Source organism: Anser cygnoides, chromosome 11 (genome assembly GCF_040182565.1).
Source record: "Anser cygnoides isolate HZ-2024a breed goose chromosome 11, Taihu_goose_T2T_genome, whole genome shotgun sequence".
Classification (NCBI taxonomy): Eukaryota; Metazoa; Chordata; class Aves; order Anseriformes; family Anatidae; genus Anser; species Anser cygnoides.
The window spans coordinates 3,190,923-3,213,121 of record NC_089883.1 but is presented as its reverse complement, the minus strand read 5'-3'; the positions used below and the strand labels follow the sequence as shown (position 1 = coordinate 3,213,121).

The 22,199-nt window shown below is 53.9% G+C and overlaps 3 protein-coding genes across 5 annotated transcripts; 2 read left to right on the top strand and 1 right to left on the bottom strand.

The window, feature by feature from the left end:
- Positions 1–240: 240 nt before the first annotated feature.
- Positions 241–4,161, top strand: PDCD7 (programmed cell death 7). Its single transcript, XM_013181826.3, has 5 exons — positions 241–1,050; positions 1,962–2,100; positions 2,434–2,670; positions 3,287–3,374; positions 3,756–4,161. Exons 1-5 carry the CDS (start codon positions 256–258, stop codon positions 3,871–3,873), a joined length of 1,377 nt encoding a protein of 458 aa, XP_013037280.3. The 5' UTR covers positions 241–255; the 3' UTR covers positions 3,874–4,161.
- Positions 4,162–4,395: 234 nt separating this feature from the next.
- UBAP1L (ubiquitin associated protein 1 like) lies at positions 4,396–19,666 on the top strand. 3 transcript variants are annotated; one of them, XR_010834208.1, is made up of 7 exons: positions 4,396–8,485; positions 9,951–10,673; positions 11,499–11,696; positions 14,724–14,825; positions 15,780–16,506; positions 18,680–19,077; positions 19,575–19,666. XR_010834208.1 is itself a non-coding variant. In XM_048076334.2 (5 exons), exons 1-5 carry the CDS (start codon positions 8,354–8,356, stop codon positions 15,912–15,914), a joined length of 1,290 nt encoding a protein of 429 aa, XP_047932291.2. In that variant the 5' UTR covers positions 4,396–8,353; the 3' UTR covers positions 15,915–17,095. The 3 variants fall into 3 exon arrangements, 1 of the variants encoding a protein (XP_047932291.2); XR_007168226.2 differs by lacking the exon at positions 19,575–19,666 and having other exon boundaries at positions 18,680–19,209; XM_048076334.2 differs by lacking the exons at positions 18,680–19,077; positions 19,575–19,666 and having other exon boundaries at positions 15,780–17,095.
- On the bottom strand, positions 19,533–21,746 carry KBTBD13 (kelch repeat and BTB domain containing 13). The gene has a single exon (XM_013181828.3). It carries the CDS (start codon positions 21,285–21,287, stop codon positions 19,911–19,913), a length of 1,377 nt encoding a protein of 458 aa, XP_013037282.3. The 5' UTR covers positions 21,288–21,746; the 3' UTR covers positions 19,533–19,910.
- Between the last annotated feature and the right edge of the window lie 453 nt (positions 21,747–22,199).

The following is a 22,199-nucleotide window of genomic DNA, read 5'->3' as shown; positions in this document are numbered from 1 at the left end:
GTGTCACGAAACGAAGGGGCCCCACCTTGGCCCCTTGCAGCCTGGGGGGGGGGGGGGTTGCTCCTGTCCCTGCTCCTCCCTGGGGACCGGCTGCAGCGGGCCCTTTCCCCGCACCCGCTGCCGGAGGGCCCCGGCCCCGCCGCCCCCCGGCGATAAAGCACGGCGGCACGGCGCTGGCCTCGCCCACCGCGGCCACAACCCCCGCCCCGCGCCATCAGCCCCGCCCGCTCCCTCCCGCCCCTCCCTCTCCCTAAGATGGCGGCCCCGCCGCCGCCGCCGCCGCCTTTCCCGGGCCGCTTCGCGCCGCCGCCGTTCCGCGCCTTCCCCCCGGGGCCTTTCCCCCCCGCTCCTCCGCCTCCCTCCGCGCCCTTCCCCGGCCCCTCGGGCCGCCCGGCTCCCCCCTTCGCGGCGGCGGCGGCGGCTCCCCCGCCGTTCCTCCTGCCCCCCGAGGCCGCTCCCTACTTCCCGGCGCCTCGCCCCGCCGCCGCCCCGCCGCTCTTCCCCCCGTGGCCCTCAGCCGAGCGGCCCCCGGCCGGCCGCGGGGCCCCGCCGGGCGATGCGGAGGCGGAGGAGGAGGCTCAGCAGCGGCAGCGGGACGAGCAGTGGCTGGCGCAGTTCCTGGCCCGCCGCCGCCGGGCTCCCCCCGCTGCTGCTCCTCCTCCGCCGGTGCCCCCCGGTGCCAGCCCCGAGGCCGGGCGGCGGCTGGCGGTGACGGCCCTGGGGCTGGTGGCTCGCCTGGCCGCCGCCTGCCGGGCCCTGAGGCGGCTGGAGGCCGAGGGGGACGAGGAAGGATGGGGCGAGGTGCGGGTGGAAGCCGAGGCGGTGAGGTCGGAGCTGCGGGAGGCCGTGAGGCCCCTGAGGGAACCCGGCTACCTGCGGGAGCTGGGGAGGAAGGCCGAGAAGGCGAGGAAGAGGAGGCAGCGCCTCCAAAGGAGGAAGCAGGAGGCCAAGGCGGCCAAGGAGGAGGAGGCCGCCCGAGCCGCCGAGCGGGAGGCCGAGATCGACCGGTGGAGGGCCAAGTGCATCCAGGAGGTGGAGGAGAAGAACCGGGTATGGCCTCCGGCGCCGGGCGGCCTCATCCTGCTGTCCCCTCGCAACCCACGGGTGCTGCGCCAGCATCACGCCAGCCTTCATCCTCCGTGGCTCCTGATGGGCCAAGGAGGTTCAGCGGCGCCCACAGCCCTTGGTGGCTTCTGGAGAGGCCCTGGCGGACATCTCGGCTGTGCCACATCCGTGTCCCGGCCCGGCGGGTGCGGTTAAATGAGCTCAGGTGCACGCAGAGGTCTTCGTTTGTGGTCCTGAGCTCGCAGCCTCCCCGTGCCACAGCACCTGCTGTGCACCCAGCAGCGGTCAGCAGGGTTTGGTGCCTCGGCCCTGCTGCCTGCTTTGTCCCTGCGAAGCTCGTTCGTAAGGTTTTCTGTCTCGTGGAGAAGTAAGACGGCTCCAAAGCAAAAAACAAAACAACCAACCAACCAAACTCCCAAATTAGGCTCGATGTGAAGTGTTGTAGGCACCTGTTTGTTGGCTGCTGGTCAAAGATTCACCCCTCTAGGGGTGCTGGGCCCGTTGCTCGGGAGGTGCAGAGCAGCTGTGAAAGGTTTGGCATTGAAACTCTGCCATGTTAATGGTCTGTAACTGCACAGCTGTAAAACCTGTGCGGTTTACATTTATCGTGCATTTTTGCTAATTTTCTGAAGCTAACGGTTGTTGGGCTTCACAAATTCAACAGCCATTCTGGCCCAAATTTATGAGTAGCTCAGCATTTATTTATTTTGTCCTAAAGTCTATTAGGTTTTGACTTTTTGGTAAAGGAGATCAGATGTTTGACTGACTTGCTATGATCGTGTTACTAGGAAGTTGTTTTGATCTCCAGGGCTTTGCTCATCTTTTTAAAAGTACCTTTTCTTGTCTGTGGGGGATATTTCATGCATCTAGTTGTTTTTTTTTCCTTTCCTTTGCAGGAGCGGGAACTTAAGGCTGCTGCAGACAGTGTCTTATCTGAGGTCAGGAAGAAGCAAGCAGACACAAAGAGAATGATGGACATCCTGCGTGCCTTAGAAAAGCTTCGGAAACTGAGAAAAGAGGCTGCTGGCAGAAAAGGTTAATTAGGAGAATTTTTCCAAACTTTTCCAGTTGCGCTTGCAGGAAATAGTGTGATGTGGAAGGTGCAGTTTGGAAAAGCTGTTTCTTAATCAGTGGGTTTAGTTACATCGTTATGCGAGAATAGTTATCAAATGCTGAACAGCAAATTGGATGCGGTGGCTGCAGTCCTATGTTTCCAAGCTCCTCCTTATCACAAAATGCTTCTGTCAAGGTAATTGTTAGCAACGTTAGGCTTATGCTTCTCTTACGTTTTGCCAGCTCCACTCTCTGGTCTGTTAACAGAGCCTCTTCTCAATCTGAAAATTTTAAATTAATCCTTTTTCTCTTTAGGTGTTTGTCCGCCTCCCTCAGCAGACGAAGCATTTGAAAGTCAGGTAGAAAGTCTCAAAACGTTGCTTAAAAACCGGACAGAGCTGTACGAAGCTGAGGAGAGAGCATTAAGAGTTATGTTGGAGGGAGAACAGGAGGAAGAACGGAAGAGAGAAATGGAGAAGAAACAGAAGAAGGAAAGAGAAAAACTTCTACAGCAGAAACGTGAAATTGATTCCAAGCTCTTTGGGGATCCAGGTAGATCCTGCGTGCCGTACATCACTGTATTGTTTTTTTCATCTCTTAAGCGCTGGGTTTAAATTACAGGAGCAAAAATAGCTGAGAAAGAAGTCATCTGCTGGAGTAATTTATGCTTAGAGGAAAAGATGGGATAAACGTAGAGAAATAACTGCTTTTAACAAATGTGGTGCAAGAAGAACTGTTTAGTTCTTCAGCATAGACTGCCGTATTTCTCAAGCTGACTCCATAATATTTTGCAAGAAGAGGTTGTAGATGAGCTGAAGTAAGAATAAACAGAGTAGATTGAAGACTTCCTGCACCCGGTGGATGCTTTAGCTGGTGATTTGGTAAGCGTGACCTGGGTGGTTTGTAAAGATTCAATGTCCATATGTTCCCCTTATTTAGAGGATGGAGGCAGGAAAAAGTTTTGCTAGTCTTGAGTTTGCTCTGACAGCTCTGGTAAGGATGAAGAGACGTGCAAAGCATCTAAATAATCCTTAACATGCTGCGTAGGTAAAGATCCCAAGTTAGGTTGGGGAGTAACAATTGAGTTGGCAAATCTGGGGCTTCTAAGACTTCCTAGGATCGAAGGTGTCTCTGGTTTATTGAAGAATTTCTGTCTGTGCTTTAACAGATGAATTTCCTCTTGCCCATCTACTGCAACCCTTCAGAGAATATTACTTACAAGCCGAGCATTCTGTAGCAGCGCTAATCCAGATCAGGTAGAAATAAAATCTTTATTTTAGTGTCTAACGTGACAAGTACTGCTTGTTGAGACTGTAAAATTTTATTTACTTCATTAACTTCCAAGTATGATTGTGCAATGAATTCTTCTGATTTTTTTTTTTCTCTCTTGGTTAAGTATCTACCTTCTAGCTCAATAAAGTTGTATCCAGCAGACATCCATGTGAAGCAGAGTGCACTTCCATGTTTAACTGTTGCCTTTACTGTATCAGTATATTAAAATTTTCACATTTCTGCTTTGAAAAAAAATGTTTCAGAGCACGGTTTACAGTTGTTTTGTGTATTGGTTGGCATGAACAAATATGTGTGTAGGTATATAATCTTATTGCTCCTCTCAAACAAGACTTTCTCTCTTAAAGGCACGAATGGGATCAGTACCTGGTGCCAGCCGATCACCCCGAAGGAAGCTGCATCCCTCCAGGATGGGTTCTTCCAAGTCTCCCCACAAACGACACTTGGGCCACTGCTGTCAGATAATTTAGAAATAAATTATTTTAACTTCGAAGGAATGTTTCATTCTAGTTGGGTGCGTAAATGTGAGAGGATCCAAAGAGGAGGTCTCGTCCTTGGGTCCTGTTTCTGGTGGCCAAATACTGGAATATCTGGAAGAAAACAGTAAGAAATGTTTTTGTTTTCTGACTCTGGAGGGAAATATCTGAGCAAGTCCAAAGCTCTCAGGCCTCTTGCGGCACAGAATTACAATCCTGCTGTGAGTTTTTGTTAACAAATCTCTATCTTAATAAAGTAACATTGCTGACGAGGTTATTTGTGCCAGTATTCGTGTGCTATTTTTAGTGACTTTTATCTTTATAAGCCTAAATCAAGATGTTGAAATCTCCAGAAATAAAAACGTTGTTTAAAAAAAAAAAGATCATTAGTAACATGTTTTTCTTTTTAAATGAAACATGTCAAGCATTGCTTTCAAAATAGTTTCTGTATTTTTTTGCGTAGAAACGAACATGTTACAAGTTTAAACAAATTCTAAGTACAAACAAGACATATGTTTTTAAAGCTTGATTAAAGCAGCTGTTGACATTTTGCTTTTCTGGACTAAAACTGGTACCACAACATGGAAAATATTACCTGTTGTGTTGAAATAAGTCAGTCAGACGTGATTATATATAAATCTGATAAATAAGCCTGCTGGAAAAAAAATACAATCTGAAGTTTAACCTACTTTAATTATTTTTGCCTGTATAGCTATTTTCTATAGAGACAGATCATTTACGTAACATTTGATTAAAAATGCAGCTCTATTTTATGTTTTTTCTTTTTTTTTTTTGTAGAGAATAAACAGAGAAAATTGGATTTTTTTTTTTCATTTGAAGTTTTTTTGCTCCTAGGGAGAGATTTGTTCTAGTACATCAAATACAACCCAAGCTATGCAGAGAGTTGCTGGCAAAAGGTTTGTGTGAAGGAACTTCTCCCTCCTACAAGGTGACACAGGCTTATGGTATCAAAGCCTTCCATGTCCTGGACAATTTGCTTAAAACAGCGATGGCCCATATGGTTTTGGGGCTTTGCTTGTCTACGCAGATTGTCGTGGCATCTTTCCAGTGTTGCAGTCGTATTCTCACTTAGCCCTAATGTGTGGGAATGGATTCAGCTTTTCCAGTTCCTTATCTCTTAGCATCACAGCATTGTGTAATTCCTGGAGGAGGCAACACATAATTGCCTACTCTGAGCTGATAAATTCAGCGCTTAACTTTGGGCTTATATGTAATGTCAGTGGCTGAAGCTTCGCATTGATTTCTGTTAATAATAAGGGAGCACTAACTAGTAGTTTTTGATAGAGCTAAGATTTGTCTAAGTGCAGAAGTTTGCGGTTCTTGCTCCAGCGTATATTGATTGCCAACCTATAGCACCACAAAATACAGATCACCATGAAGTCCTCTAAAGATTTGGGTTCCGATTTGCGTGTCCATACATCTCCCCTTCCCTACCGTGACTTCCAGCTTCACGTTGCTCCAAGACCTTCATGGGTAGCCCAGGTCCTGGGGGTTTTACTTAACAAAAAAAGCAAAAGTTCAAACAGCATAGAAACTGTTGCAGGACCAACACTTTCAATTCGAGAAGCTAAGTGACCAGAGGATGCTCTGCTTAAATAGTTAGGCTCCTTATCCCATCAACATGTCTGGTGAGGCAGGCTAACCGCCTAAGCTGCTGTAATCTTGAAGCTGTCAAAGTCGGGTGCTTGTCTGACTGTGCAACAATTTAAAGACCTAAGCAGTGGATAAGCAGGCAGTGTAAAAGCAACCCTCTTCTCCGTGCCTTGTGAGACAAGCTACGTGATTGCATCCACCGGTAAGGATAACTTTATATTATTGATAAAAATAAGAATTGAAAATGCCAGCAAATCATTAAGGTATACTTCAATCTTACAAGCTTGCTGTGGTTTATTCTGTGTATTTGCTCTTGTCTAATGATGTCTGCATTAAAACATTTTATATTTTAAGAGAGAAAGAATTTGAAGCCACAGCTGGAAGAGGAGTGGTTGAAATCTCAAAAGAACTTGTAAAATACATGGGAGATGGGCCACTGATTTTTAAAAAAAGGGGAAAAAAAAAACACAACAAAACCTTTATGTACTCAGATTCACTCTTAAGATTCAGATTTGTCTTAGTAAGGTATTTCCTACTACTCTAAGTGCAACAACAAATATCCCACAAGAAGAGGGGTTTGTTACGAGTTTCCAGGACTCGTTTGCATCCTGTTCCTTGCCCGGTCTCGGTGCAGTTTGGGTTTCTTGTTCTTGTAAGGCTCACCCTGTCCTGATGGGTGCCTGCTCCTTTGCCAGCCTGCCTTTGATGTGAAATTGGGCAGTGCTGGCGCGAAGCAGCAGAGGTCGAAGCCCTGGCAGAAGCTGCTTTCTGGTGTGAGCCGTGTTTACCAGTGACCCCCGCCTGCTCTTGTCTAGGAGCGTTTCCACAGTCATTGCTCCTCACCCTGATGGACTTCCCCCTCCCCCTTTTTTCTTTAAGTAGCTGGTTTGGGAGTTAATATTGGTGGGAGCTTTTCCTAGTGCCCGCCGTTAGCGCAGTACCGCAGCAGATGAGGACACCAAGGGCCTGTTCTGTTCCCGTATGAGGACAGCAGGACTTTGGTATGGGCTTAACCACGTTGCCGCTGCACCCTACAACACAGCTTTTTCTCTGTAAATGAGCCTGGGTCTTTTGGAGACCGTTCCAGATGCTGGACAGCAAGATACCCCTCTCCTTTCGCCCGAGCCCAGCTGGCAGTGCCGGGTGCCACACAGCTGTCGGGATGTGTGGGTTTGCACCAAACCGGGCCGCCCGCAGCAGGCAGGGGCCGCGCCGTGACGTTAACGAGCCGGGGAAAACGGGGACAACGTGGCTTCGATGACAGATGTTTCCCTGCCTTCCCTTCGTCAGCACTTGCAGGGATTGTAACTTGGGCTGAGCCCTCTCAGGCTGGGCAGCAGATGGCTCCCGGCACGTTGCACCGCGCGGGCTCGCGGCAGCACACGTGCGGGGCCGGCAAAGCTGGTTAGGGGCTCCGGGGATTTGGGGCTCCTGGCGTCAGCAGCTGGGTGACAGCTCCGTGTAGTTGTGATCAGAGCAACAAGTGGTGCCGAGCAATTGTGTGTTTCGCTCTTAATTCAAAGCAGTTTGTCTCATTCCTTTCCAAAGGTAAGGAGCTGCCTTTCTCGAATGCCATTTCCCATTTTCTTTATTTTTACATTAAATTAACAGGCAGCTTTTTGTTCCCTGAATACATTCTGCCGCTTATTTTCTTTTCATGGGGTGTTTATCTTCTTCGTCACAGAGGCCATTCCTTTCTAAAGGGGAAAAAAAATGTAAAGACACTTCTATGGATACAGATGTCACACAAAGTGTTTGCTGTATGACCAGCATGGCTGGTGAGGACTGGGACAAACAAGCTGCAGATTCCAGAAGTCAGACGAAGACTTACCATCACATCAGGTTTTTGCCAGTCAACGTTATAGAAAGGAAACTATTTTGTGTGCTGTCATCGCTGGGGACTTGGGACTTGATGCAACAAGTAGTGGCTTATTTTTTACTAAACTGAGTCATTTATGCAGAACCGATGGCTACACGATCGCAGTAATATTTTCCACGCCACCATTCCCAGTTCATCAGAAATTTTTCTCTCCCCGGCCATTCCTAATCCTAAAACACATCACGGTGCTTAAAATGAGCAGCTGGTTCTTAGCAGCTAATCTCCCCTTAAAATGGCTCGTTCAGCATCCCTCTAACACCGTGGCTTGCACCAACGTGAACCTTGGCAAAAGCTACTGAAGCAGAAAATAGGAATGAAGGTAGGGAATAGGAATAAAGGTAGGGAATAGGAATAAAGCGCAGGTGCCTCTGTAGCTCTGTGTTGGGGACAGCAATGGACACCAGCCCAGTAACACAGCGACACGGTGATGGTTCCCCTGGTGTGGCAGCTCCACGTGATGGCTCGGTGCGGTGTGGCGGCCACGTGCCATCTCCGCCACCCAGCCCAGGTCACTGGGAGGTGATCTCCTCCTCCTCCTCCTTAGGAGGAGCTGGCAGGAGCTCTACAGCAGCTTCTGTAGAGCAGTTTCTGCTCTACAGCTGGGAAAAGGGCTCAGTGCCTTGCTTGGGGAAACAATCGGGCATACACGGGGCTGGCAAAGGGGTGGAAGCAGAGGAGAAAAATGCTCACGATCTCTGCTGAATGAAGCCATAAGCTTGGTCAGGAGACTCAAGCTCCAAATGGCAAAGGATAGTTCGGAGAAATCTTCCTGCTATCTAGTAATTAAGACTTTGCAAATCCGGGCATTGCACACAGCAGAGTTCTTCCTCTCTCCAAAAGATCGCTTGGAACAGCTCAGTTTTCTCTCCTTCCCCCCGAGTTTGCTGGGGTTACCTCACTCCCTCACAGGTGCTGGTCCTTCCATTGACATTTTTATTCCACCCCCTTTTAGACAGCAAGAAATCGGGCGGCGATAATGAGCTACCTGGATGGAGTCCCCTTCCGGACGGCCAAGAGCCTCGAAGGAGACCCAGTGGGACAAAACACCCTTATCGATGCGCCGGCCATAGACCTTCCCGACTGCACCGACATCCTCGTGAGCACCATGGTGGGTTGGCCTCTTCCACACCCCCTTCCGCTGGGATGCTGACAGGGATGCTTGTCTTGGGGAAGGGGAGGAAGGAAAACCTCCGAGTTGGTGTCCTCCCCGTCGGTTGTTGTTCAGTAGGAGTGCGAGGAGGTGAGGACCGTGTGTTTTGGGGTGGGAGGAAGGGCTTTGATTGGGTTCGGGTTTCCTTAATCCCATCCAAGCCGGAGGGTGGGATGGATGGAGGGTCTTTCCTCAACAGGAAGTTTGATTTGTCCTTGCAAAGGGCCAATTTCAGGCCCTGCTCTGGGAGCGTTTTATGGTCTGTAATCATCACAATCTCATTTATTTATAATATTTAATAAATATCTATTAATAAATCTGCCAGAGATGTGACCGGGCAATGCTACCTGTGCGGTAACATGTTTCCTGTGACATTTTGTGATCTTCCTCAACAGCCACTCCTACATTGCTGCTGAACGCACCCCCGCTGCTGTAGTGGCTTTGTCACTAGGACGCCACCACAGCACAAAATGGAGCTCAAAGGGGGTCAGAAGCCTCCCCTCGCCCCCTGCCCGCGGTTTGGCTGTGCCTTGAGCAGTCTCACCCGTAGATGGGGTCGGAGCACTGTGCTGGGGCACCCCGGGCCTTCTGCTTCCTGCGGCCTGTGGTGCTCCAGCACTAAAACACGCTCCGTTTTTGAGATTTTTTTTATTTCCTCTGGGTTTCCTTGAATCTGGAGGGGCAGGCGGGTGGCGGTCTGCAGGCAGAGGTGTCGCTGAGCTGTGTCCATCCTCCCAGCCCCACCTCAGGGGGAGGCCGCGGGCACACGTCCGTCCGTCCGTCCTTCTGGAGGCAGGCGGTGGTGGGCTGGGACGGCGTTCTCCACACGGTGTTTTCCTCGGGGAGGTTGGCTGGGGCCGGGCACAGCAGTAGCGGCAGCATTCCTGGGCCGTGAATGTGCCTGCCAGGGCTGGAGGAGGCCTTGTTTGGAGAGCGCTGGGGCACGCACAGCTTGCTTGTTCCCGGAAAGTGCTCTGATGTGAGGCTCGGACGTGTTTGAAGCTGGGTGATGTGGACACGACCCCTCTGCCCTGCGACAGGCCGTGTCCTCCTACCAGCCATGTCCTCCTCCCGGCTCTGCAGGAGGCTCGTGCCCCCCCTCTGCTCTCCCCTCTCCACAGCAGCCAAGCTAACACAACCCCCTCCCTGCCTAAAACACCTCTCCACAGGATTTTAAATACGACTAGAAGCGGTAATAACGCCGCAGCTGGATGTTTTCCAAGTGAAAATGTTGAGGGCTCCCCATAGGGATGAGGCCGGCACTGCCCAGACCTGCAGCTCTAGTGCCCGTTGCCATCCCCAGTGGGGTCCGATCCTGGAACAACGCACAGCCTGTGTGAATTATTACGGGGCTTGCCCCGTACCTGCTGAACCGTGATGGTGTTTTGGGTGTGCTCACTCACTGCTCCTTGCTCTCCCGCAGCACGACTTCTCGCTGGAACGAAAGGTGCTCTACTGGCTGGGGGCTGCCTCTCAGCACCAAACCTCCCGGCACCGGCTCACCACCGACACCGTCCCCACAGCCCCGCCGTGCTGGCTGCTGCTCGTGGACCCCGCTGAGGGCAGGGAGACGGCCGGGGGCAGAGCGCGGGACGGTGCGGTGCGGCGCTGCATCAGCCTCAACGCCGCCGACCAGGGCAGAGGCAGAGCCTCCGACACGGAGAGCGAGGCCGCGCGCCCGGAGGAGGACGGGTACTTGGAAGATGATGAGTATTCCTCCACCTCCTGGGAAGAAAATGACAGGGATGAGAACGTTTTCAGGAGGAGAAACCAGCATGTCTTTCAGCAGATCCGACCGAAGACATCGCCCGGCTTGCTGGAGCCGCCTCCGGAGAACGGCTACAAGGCAGCGAGCCCGGACACGGGCAAGCAGAGGCGGTCCTTGGTTTTGTTCAACAACATGAAGAACGAGCTGGAAGCAGCCAGGAGGAAGCTGGCTGCTTTGGTGCATCCTTTAAACAGAGCCACGGCCGAGAACGGAGGGCTCCCAGAGCCACCAGCGCTCCCCCAGCGCTCCCGAAACAACAGGAGCCTGAAGTATGGGCCGGCAGCGGCCGTGTCCTGCGCGGGAGGCTTGGTGCCAGCTCCCCCTCCAGGGCCAGCCATCCCCATGCCCCCCATCTGCAAGCACAAGCCCACGGTCCCGGTGAGCCGCTTCGCGCTCGCGGCCCTGTGCTCGGTGCCCAGGTAGGGGAGAGGCGGAGGGAGGGGGCGAAGCACCTGGCCCTGGGCTCTGGGCAGCGAAACAGAGCCGAAACTGGGCTTCAGAAACACTACACCGGGGAGAAACTTGTGCTGGGTGTCCTGAGAGCTAAGGGAAAGGTTTTGTCTGCTGGGGTTTAAACACAAGCTTTCTGTGTTGTCCTAACCAAAACACTTTTTTTTTTTTTCCTAACAAAGAAGATACCTTATCTAATTTTCAATTGAAATATTTTTTTTTAAAAAGGAGGCTGGGTTTGGTGGCCTCGCCCCACAGGTGCTCCCGAGCGCTGATTTCCCTGATCTCTATCTGTAGCTGGGCATGGATTTATTTAAGTCTGGTCTTCTTTTGAGAGAAGGCTTGTGGTTAAACTGTTGTAGGTGCCCCCAAACCACGTAATAACCACTTACTGGGAGGTGCGCATCCCAGCCTCTCCAAGGCTCCATGGGCATTGCTTCCAAGCCACTGGGGAAGCACCGCGGGTCCTGCTCCCAGCAAGCTCACCCATTTTTGGGGAAAAAAGGGATGTATAGCAGGGAGAGCATGCACGTGCCTGAAGGGAATTGCTCCATTTATGGGAATTTTCCTTGTGGTGTTTAACTAACGCAAGGACACCCAAAGACAAGTGCCAGAGCAATTTTCTCTGCTGCCTGCCCCCACCGTGCTGGCTTGGGGACAGGCAGGGGGCTCCCGTGATGGCCATCTCGCATCGGTGCCATGGAGGTGGCCCCATCCCAGTTGTACAACACAATGTCCTGTCTTATTTTGCAGTCCCTCAGCCCCTACACCTGCCTGCCCCCGGCACGGCCGCTGGCATCCCGCAAAACCAAGCCGGATTCGGCGGCCGACCTGCTCGCGGCGCTGAGCCAGGAGGAGCGCGACCTCATCGAGCCCGTCATCGCCTTGGGCTACCCGGCCCGCAAAGCCATCCTCACCCTCCAGAAGACCGGGAGACAAAGCCTGGGGCAGGTTGGTGAAGCTGGTATGGCTGAAACGATGTGGGGTGCTTTGGGGAAAATGTTTTTTGGGAAAAAAAAAAATCATCTTTCTATGGTGAGAGATTCATCTTTCCTGCTTTTGCTCAGAGAGGGCTCCCCACGGTCCTGTTCTCCTTTGGGGAAAATGAAGCCATTTATTGCATTTGGGTGTCAGAGCAGGGTTTTCTGTTAGCTGGCATGCCCACAGCTTAGCTGTAGGAAAATTGCTGCGAGTGGTGCTCAGCTTGTCAGTGAGTGATAGCGGCCGGGTGCCGCCGTCCTCCCCATCTGGTGCACGGAGCGCAGCGTTCTTCTGAAGAGCAGATCCTGCCCCCGTATATGGGAACTTTTTGCACATCGTTTTTTCTCGGCTGTTAGCTCTGTGTGACGATTTCCATACAAACACCCCGGGGATTTGCCTGGTCGCTCTCCAAACCCGAGATGCCCGCACTGGAGCAACCAGCGGCTCCGTGCAAGCGTCGCGTTCGGGTCACCGAGCGCAACCGTCGTGCTTTTGTGAGAAACCCGCTGTCCTCAGCTCCCCGGGACTGCAGGAGAGCGCTACTGCAAGCCCAGGTGGGAAGGGAAGCTTTATTTCATCAATATTAAAGGTTTCTACATAGGCAGGGAGAGGGAAATGGGAGAGCACAGCCCACAGCCATTGTGGAGGACCATCAAACATGTCTTGTAGCAATGTCTCTCTTCCTTGTGAAGGAGCAGTGCCTCTTAAAAACGCTGCAGTCTGCTCCCTTCTATGCAAACACACAGGCTCCCGTTCTCTCGGAGAGGTGATTAATGCACCAAAATACAAGGTCTACCTTATGTGCTGGTTTTCCCCACCAGAAGTTCCCATCTTTCCCATTTATGCCCAACACAGCCGAGATGAAACGCAAGGCCTAGCTGTTCAGGCGCCCGTTACAAGCACAGAACTACCAAATTAGGCTAAGACCTTCCTGGAAAATATGTTTCAAGTTAAAAACAAGGGCTGTGGACGCTCTTCATTGCTTGCTGGTGTCACACGGGGTTTCAGTGTGTGACGATGACAGCTTCAAACACGAAGATTGACTGTGGCACCAGATGGTAGCCAAAAATTGTTCCGTTTCTTTGCAGTGTCAAGCAAAGCTGGCAGAGCCCACCCTGGGGGAGCTAGCAAACTTTTCTAAGTCTGCTGCCTTAACAAGGCGATGCCTCCTCAGTTTTGCTGGAAAAGCTTCTCTAAAAGGCTCTGTCTGGCTTGGGGTCGCCCTGACACGCCAGGGGTTCATCTGCTGGGGTAGGGAGTCACGGACAAGAGCTGAACCCTACAAGAGCAGAGTGCAGAAAGGCACCACTGGTGCAAGGAGCCTCAGCTCCTGCCTGGGGAGCCTCAGCCTGTGCGCGTCCCTGGATGGCCGGGCTCTTAGGGAATCCGTAATACAGCAAAACCCCAGCTCTGCTGCCTTGCCAAAGCACACACCTGCCCCTTTCCTCCTCCATGAGATTTGGCTGTCTTCCCCCAAGCAACAGTTGAGATCTTCAGCGCTTCCTACAAGCCTTTCATCTGCTGACCCATCCGGCTGTGGCTCCCCAAGGCTCGCTGCTGCTTGCGGAAGCTGTGTCCTTGGTGGAGGCTCAGTGCTGGAGGGGTGGCACCAACAGACAGGTTCGCACAGCCCTGGCCACGTTTCCCCGTTCCTTCACCATGAAATTGCCATTGGGGAAACATTTGGTGCTCGGGCATGGGAGGCTAACCCCTGCTTGAGGCTTTGGCTTCACGTCCAGGTGGGTTATAAAGAGCCTCCCTGAGACACCGCCACGAGCTGCTGCTGCAAGGTGGTAATGTTATGGGTGTGCAGAAGCTCTCTGCAGCTCTGTGTGCCCGTTGGATGTTCCCCATCACATTCCTGCACTGGAAAACCAAGCACCGAGCTTGCTGGCCCTCGACCATGCTCCTCCTGGGGCTAGGAGAGCCTCCTGCTGCTTCCCCAGCGAGCCATCAGCCCCATGCTGAACCCAGGAGGTGAGCAGGTCAAAGTATTTAAAAACCTGTTTTTGTTTAGTCTTGAGGATATATATGTATTTTCTTTAATGATAAAAATCGTGGAGTTGACAGCAGGACAGATTTTGTGCACGGCTGGAGCAGCGTGTCAGACTGCCAAGCCTGGCTGCGTTCTGCTCTGAACGTGGGGAGCAGCTCTCCCTGTAACGGGGCAAGAAAACGCAGCGATGGTCTGGTTTTTTAGTTAGTAAGGTGATGAGGAAAATCTAACCACGTTATGAATGCCAACGACCAGCGAATAACTTGTGTTTGAGCTGAAAAGCCGCTCTTTAAGGCTTAAATTTTAAAAAATTCTTACTCTGTTGCAGGGGAACTAGCTGTTTAGCCAAGCTATATAAGCTCAACATTTGAGGGACTTTTTTGGCCTTTTTGTGTGTTTTATCGTCTTTTACTTCATCCTCTCCTTGGCTACGGCACAGCTGAAGAGGGTGGAGGTATGGGAGATGTGAATCAGCCTCTCCTTGGATGAAGCAAACACGGTTTTGGGGAGACCCCCGGGCTCCTCACCATCTCTCCAAGCAGCCATTTCCATATATATTTTTTTCCACTATTGTATAGCTCATTTATTATTGTCTGTCACACATGTTTTTGGACAGTGAATGATTCTCGTGGTATTCCAAGGATACCGCTGGGAATTGTGCTGTCAGCACTCCAAGAACAATGAGGAAAGCCAAAAATAACTGTTTGCTTTCAGTAATGACAGCACACAGGCCTCCCCTGGGGCCGGGGGGGTTCGCACGGGTCCCATGGGGGCCCGGGGCTGGGAGCATCAAAGGGAAGCTGGGGTTAGGGATCAGCGTGCACCTGGCATTTCACCCAGACGGGCTCTGCTTAATGAAAAAATATATAAAAAAAACAGCTTTCAGATGGTTGCTTTGTGTTCCGGATGGTTCAGATGTTTGCTCTGCCCCCGCGTCGCTCTGTTCCCACCCTGGGAGCGCGGTGCCTGCCGGGTTTAACCCTCCTCGTCTTCTCCTCCAGTTCCTGGGCTACCTCCGGGCCTGCGACCGGCTGCTGAAGCAGGGCTACGAGGAAGGGCAGGTGGAGGAGGCCATGGAAATGTTCCAGTACTCGGAGAACAAGGTCAGAGCGGCGCGGTGCCCAGCCTTTTGTCCTGGGGGCGTGCGGTCCCACCCGCCTGCCTCCTGTGCAGCCTCCTGCCGGGTCGGGGCCCGGTGCTCAGCCAGCAGTGAGCCCACACACGCCGCAGCCCGGACTCAAACCCCCAGGGTGATGTTGCATGGCCACAAAGGCTCGCAGAGGATCGTCTCCCTCCTTGTTCTTGCCCTGCCGTGCGAGCACGATGCTCGCTCAGCCCCGGTGTGAATCCCGTCCCCAGGCACACCAATGTCCGTGCTCGCTCCCTGCCTCCTGGATCCCCACCGGCGTGTCCCAGGTGCAGGACCACGCATCCCGTGCTCTGTTCTCCGTCAGCAATCCCGTTTTGGCTGCCGGCAGTTAAGGGTGAAAGGACTTGCACAGTGCACAGAGCCAAGCGGAGGAACTCTCTGAGCCACGTTGGTGCTGTCGGACGTGATGCCGGCCGTCACAGCACGTGGCCTCACACTGCTCGCCTCTGACGAGGGGTTCAGCACCAAGATGGTGCCTGATTCTTGGATCTGTGAGGTTGTGGCTTGCTGAGGACAGGGCCCGGGTGAGGTGTTGTGGTGGGGCCCATGCTGAGCAAGGGGGGAAGCAGAAGAAATTAATTGCAGGCTGCTTTCCTCGGCCTGGCGTGGTAGTTCTACAACGCAAACACGCGGCTGGAATTCATATTAAACTTTATAAGGAATAAGTGAGGTTAGAGGCCAACTTCATTAACCGTTTCTTATTTTTAAAGTTGCCTAAAGAAAGACTTTGTAAAACTAGCACTTGGCCTGCTCCCTTGGTCTGCTCTGGCAGCGGGAGCCGTGGTGCCCCTCAGCCGTAACACAGCCCTGTGGGATTGTCTGGCCCCGCCGCACCGTGCCCGCTGACATGGGGCACTGAAGGCATCCTGACGATAAAATCACTCCTTTCTCTTCCTCCCCCTTCCAGGCAGCCGAATTCCTGCACTTGTTAGCTCAGTTCAACGACATGGGCTTCCAGCAGAACGAAATCAAAGAAGTCCTCCTGCTTTGCGGGAACCAGAGAGACAAGGCGCTGGAAGAGCTCATGATGAAGAGGCAGTGAAGGCGCCCAGCACCGATGGGCAGCTCCGTCCGGGACACCCAGCACTCATCCTGCTGCTCCGTCCCCTCCCGGGCAGCGAGCAGCAGCGTACCAGCGTGGGTTCTCATCTCGTCCGGGGACATCCATCACGCGCCGGTTTGTCACTGCGCCGAGGCAAAGGCTTCGCATCGGCAGTGTTTATCTCCTCACCCACACATATCCACCCTCGAGCGACTCTGCTGTTTAGATTAGGGGGGATGAGATCCAAGCTGCCTTTCGCTTAGACTGTGCGAAAGCAGAAAGCGAGCCTTCTCCCTGCACCTGGGGAACGCGCAGCTCCTGCGGCTTGTTTCGGCAGCGCCGTGTTTACAAATAGAGCCACACGCGGTGATATAAATCATCAGAAGAGGGTGCTTTCATAAAAGCCGAGTGCTTTCACAGAAACGCCACTTCTTCCTTTCTTGGGAAGATTCTCAGCTGACTTAATGACGTTTGGATATTGTAATTGAAACCTAGCCGGATCAACTTGGTGTCTCCTTCTGAACAAGAAACTGGAGAAAAATGCGCAGCTCAGTGAAGGGTTTGGAAGGAAAACAGGCTGCCGTTGTTCTAGGTAACTAATACACTGCTTTTACCCAGCACAATGAAAAACGGCTTGTGCAAGGCTTCACGCTCAGGAAACTCCATGAAATCTGAGCAGGGAGATGAAGGACTGGCTCAGCTCTGCCTTTCATTAGGCAAATTCAGGGGATGCTTCCCTAAATTGTGGAGACAGCGGCTCAAAAGTAGGCTAAGCACAAACATCAGGATCAGGAAAATCTGGATGCCTGGGGGAGTTTTTGTGTGTAACTAAGTACAGAGACTGGGAGCTTCAGCTCACCGTACAGGATGTGTCTCGTGTTTTGGCAGCGTAACGATGGGTAGTGTTTTCGTATAAAAGTACATTATTTCCCTGTGAATTAGATACAGATGTAATTTCTTTGAGTAAAGATGCTTGGAGGGGTTCTTATAAAAAAGTGTCATTGTCTTTTCCTATGAAAATGCCAACTGGCACAATGTAGCAGGGACAATTCTTATTAATTAGTTGCAAAGTATTTACCACTTTTCCACTGTGTCCTTCCAAGCGATCTCCTTGCCCAATGCATTAAAATGCATTAATGAAATTAAAACAACGTGTCCTTGCTCCACTCTTCTTTGGGTAGCTCTCAAAACAATGGCATGCAGGTGTAGCCCTCCACGAACGCCTCCATCCTTGCCCAGTGGCAGAGCGAAGAGGACACTTTGCATCCAGATTTTGGGGGAACTGACCTGTCCGTACCCAAGGATGGGCGTTTAATGCCTGCAACATCGTTAATATAATTGAGAAGCAAAATGAGGCACCTCCTCGTGTGGCCACAAGAGATATTCTGCAAGGAAAAGGGTGAGGAAATTGGTTGATGGAGCATGGGGTGGTGATCCCATCCCATCCCATCCCATCCCATCCATCCGTGGAGGCTGGCTGTGTCTTGCCTTCCTTGCAGCAGGTGGGAGCTCCCATCCCCACTTTTCCTGCAGGAGCCTTTGCTTTGGTTATACAAGCTTTTATTTTCGATACGGCCCTTATAAGGCAAGTCCATTCTACAGACAGCTTTTCGTTACGTTCGTCCCTGCCAAGATGATGTCACCTTAAACAGAAACTTGCAAGAGGTTAAGCTGTGATTAGATAGATCGCTCCGGCTCCGGCTGCAAGCTTTGGCGGAGTAAACACCATTAAGATTCGGAGGGGCAGATAACGGTGGTGTGCTCGTGCCAGCACCGCATAACATCGAGTGCTAAATTCTGGTGCAGCAAAGCAGATCTGCAGCATCGTGCCCACTCACTGTGCAAGGGCTGAACAGCCTCTCATGCTGGCTCATGATTTCCCCCCCCCCCCCCTACTTGCAGAGGTACAAACAGCATCTTTTTTCTCCCTCTAAAAATTGCCTCGTGTTACGTTCTGTACCGCGCTCTGGGTGGACGGATGCAACCAAGTTACTCATCTCTTGGGAACGTCCATGCCCCGCTCCCCAGTGCCTGCCAAGGCTTGCCTTTTCCATCAGGTGCTACACTTAAAAAAAAAATATTTTCCCTTTGAAAACCTGTGAACTGCTGGGAAAACAGTGCACGAAGGTGGGGGAGAAATTGCATGGCTTGGTTGTTCTGGAGCTGGAAGGAATGGGAGAGGCTGCCAAGTTAAACTGTCTTGGGTTAGTCACAGAAGCTGCCATAAATATTTGAGTAACAGAAATGATTTTAACTTTATTTTAATGGAGGCTTTAAGCCCGTTGTTCAGCTTAACGTGGTTTAAAGAAGCATGCTCCCATGTGCTGCTTCCAGTTGGGAGAAGACGGAGTGAAATGTTAATTGCCTTCGTCTAGGAAGGGAGTGCGGATTTGACTCGATGGGATTTATGCTCGCAGTGTGCTCAGCAGCTCTTCCGAATTCCTCGTGGGGTAACTCACGAGGTTACAAAAACCAAAACTGATGGGGCAGGAGGGGGAAGGCAGCCTTGTCATGGGGAGCCAGTGTGGGGCTGCTCCTGGGCAGCCCCAGTGTCCCCCAGCTCCCCCGTGCCACCATCAGACCTGCACCTCCACGAGGACCTGGGGCTGAGCTCTCGGGGTCCCCAGACCAAGCAGGATGGTGGCTTGGCCGGGGGGTGGAGGGCAAATGGGGGCAGGCGCATGAAGTGGTTTAAATATGGACGTGGATGCAAGCTTGGGTTTTCTTGTTTATTTTGGTGATGTTGTTTTTTTTCTCAAATGCAGCCTGTTCCGAAAATGCTGAGAACTTGGCGAGGGCCAGCGGTGTGAGCGGTGGAGACGTCCCAGCTGGTGTGCCCTGACCCCCAGGGGAGGGGAGCAGGGGCAGCCTGGTGCACGGGAGCCTGGATGGGCGATATTTGGGGTCTGCTGCCAGCTTGACTCCTCATCCCCATCCCCATCCGGAGGGACAGCAGCACGAGGCGCTTGCCAAGGGGGGTGAGGGCAGCCCTTCTCTGAACACCCCCAGAGCAAAGCCACGAGCTGGCAGAGGGGCTGACATCCTCCAGAATTTTGGGATTGTGGCTGACCGGGAAAGCTCAGCTGGTTACGGAGCTCCACTGGCCGAGGACACCTGGGAACCTGTCCTCTCCTTCCCTTTTCACACCCTCCGTATCTCTGAGGTTTGCCATGCCCTAAAAAGCCCCCTCTGGCTTAAACGAGAGGAGAGCTAGCGCTTGTCTCTGCGTTGTGTCTCCCTGGAGGAGTCAGCAGCTGGCTGTCGCCCTCGAGGACACGATGGATGCTTCCCAGAGAGCCACCCATTCACCCCGGAGCGCAGCCTGCCCCCGTGCAGGTTTTTGGAGAGAAACCCCCAATTCTGAGGTCTCTCCCCTCCATCTCCCTGTGTCCCTTTGTCCCCCCTGTCCCGGGTGCAGGCGGTGCCTCCCCGGGGAGCTCGGGGCTGCCTGGGAACTGTGCTCCCGCCCGCGGCTCTGAGCGGAGCCACAGCTGAAAAAGCATTCGGCGTGTGGTCGGATAGCAAGGGGACAGGAGGGGCGTTGACGTGGGTCCCCCCTTAGGAGGTATTTCCCTTTCTGAAGGGAAAAAAAAAAAAAAAGCCACGAGAGAACAGTCATGAAAAACACAGGGCTTTTTACAGCTTTCCCTTTAATTCCAGGATGTAAAGACTAATTTCCCAGCAGAGCAGAGAGCAGGTGGGATGCTGCGCACCTTCAGAGCGGGGCCAAAATCGGTAAACCTCACGTCTGCACCTCTCCAGAGCCTGTCCTCTGCAGGAGCCACAGAGCCCTGCATGCTGTTGGCTCACATTTGGTGGGACTTTGTGCACGGCTGCCGTGAGAGCCTGCAGCCCCTTCCCCCATGGCAGGGCCAGTGTCCCCTCCAGGTCCGACGTGACACCTACATGGACCCGGGCACAGCTCCGCAGAGGAGGAGAGGAGCCCAGGGGAGCGGCCAGGTGCGAGGGGAGCATCCCGCGGTGGGACGGGGCCGCCTACATGGCGACGTCGTGGTCGCGCCGCGGCAGCCGCAGGAGGAAGGTCTGCAGGGAGCCGCTGCGCGGGAAACCCGCCCGCTCCTTCTTGAGCCTCCAGGTCTCCTCTTCCACCGAGTAGAGGAGCGTCAGCATCCTGTTGACCGTGTAGACCGTGTCGCCCTTGATGATGGCGGTGAAGAGAGCTCCTTTGCTGTTCACGAACTGCCCGGGCAGAGCCGTCCACTGCCGCGAGGTCAGGTTGAAGCAGTCGATGACGCAGCGCAAAAAGTCGTCCGAGGGGCCGTTGCGCATGACGTAGAGGTTGTCGCGGTGGGCCACCATGCAGTGCCCGTAGCTCTGGTGCCGCTTGAGCTCGGTGACGGGAAGCCAGGCGTCTTGCTGGCTCTCGTACTCGTAGATGACGGTGGTGTCCAGCGGCTTCCACAGGCAGACGAAGATCTGCCCCAGGGCTTGGGCGCAGGGCGCGGCCGAGCTCGGCTGCGGCAGGTCGGAGACGAAGGTCCAGGTGTTGGAGGACACCTCGTAGCGCTCCACGGACTTCAGCGAGATCTTCTCGTACTCGCCGCCGATGGCGTAGAGGCAGCCCTCGTGGCCCACCAGCCTGACGTCGTAGCGCAGCTGGTGCGGGCTGGGGAACTCGCTCCAGGCGTTGGTGTCCGCGTCGTAGCAGAAGCTGCTCTCCACCACCTGCTTGCTGGCCCCGTAGACGCCCCCCACGATGTAGATCTTGTTGTCCATGGTCGCCATGCCGGCTAGGAACGTGCTGGCGCTCAGCGGCAGGCAGGAGAGGGTCCTCCACGTGTTGGCCTCCTCGTCCAGGTAGCAGATGGTCCTGGAGAGGTCCTCCAGGAACTCGAAGGTGGGAGTGTGGGCTCCCACGGCCACGAAGGAGCTGGGCAGGAGGGCCTCCACGTAGGCCAGCAGGTCAGCGGAGAGGCAGTCCAGGTAGTCCTCCAGCTCGGCGTAGCTGTCCCTGATGTAGAGCGCGGCGCAGTGGAAGAGGTCCAGGAGGCCGAATATGGCCGCGGCTTGGTACAGCAGGATGCAGTTGTCGGAGTTGATGGTGTTGATCAGGTACTTGGCCAAGGGCTTCACCTGCAGGAAGGCGGCGCATTCGACCGCCTGGAAGGTCTCCTCGCCGCCCAGCACCGGCCGCTCGCCCGCCAGCACCCGCAGCATGGCGAGGAACCCGGCGGCGCTCAGCTCCCCCAGCACGATCTCCTCCTGCGTGCTCTCCTTCATGCCCGAGCGGAACAGGGCACGGAAATACTCGCTGCTCTCCACCAGCAGGGTCTTCTCCACCGAGAACAGCTGCCCCTCCACACGGATACGCACGCTGGCCGGTGCCCGAGCGCCGTCCTCCTCCGGGGTCATCCTCGCCCGGCTCTCAGGGGGCAGGGGACAGCCCCCGATGCTCCTCCTCGCCGTGCCCCGGCCTCCTCCACCCTTGGGCGTCTTTGCCGTGCTGCCGCCGCTCGCCTGTAATATAAATCCCGTCGGCTAAAGATAGCCCGGCTCGTGATCGGCCCCGCGGGCAGCCAGCAGCCCCTTTCAAAGGCATCCGCCGTGCTCGCCGCCCACCCAAAAGGCAGGGGGGTCTCCGGCGGGGGCTGCGGGTCGCGGTGGGGCTGCTGGTGCTTTCGGGCATCCTCCCCGTGAGGCCCCAAGGGGCCGCTTCCCACCGCAGGCGCTGGGCATCACGGGGAGGGCTCCACGTGGTTGTCCTCCAGCTGGGCCGCGCTGCTGGGAAGAGCAGGGCGCTGTACTATTTTTTCCCTCGCAAACGTCGGTTTTGTGGCCGCAGGGGGGTAAGGGACGTCAGCAAACCTCGGTGCCTTCCAGCCCGGCCGTGGGAAAGGGGCTCTGCGTGGCCAAGGGCAGGGAGAGACGTTTACGGGGCGCTTCCCTTTGCAAACCGGCCCCGGAGCTCCCCCAGGCACTTGAGCAACAGGGGCAAAATTCATCCCTGGCACACGAGCAATGGAACCGTGTGCTTGCACGGGGACCCCGTGGCAATAAAAATGAAGTGTAGAACTGCCCAAAAATGAGAGCTCCACGGGGCTCACCCCGCAGCACCCGGCTGCAGCAGAGCCTGGAGGGGCTGCCGGCGGAGACGAAGCCACCTGTGACTCACATAAAGAAAAAACCATGAAGAAAAGTGTCGTTTGTGGCACGTTGCTCATCTGTGTGCCGTTCACAGCTTTTTCTGGTTAGAAATCCCGTTACGCATCCCTTGCGGGGTGCAGAGGGGGGCAGGCACCACGGCTCGTCCTAGTCACCACCTGC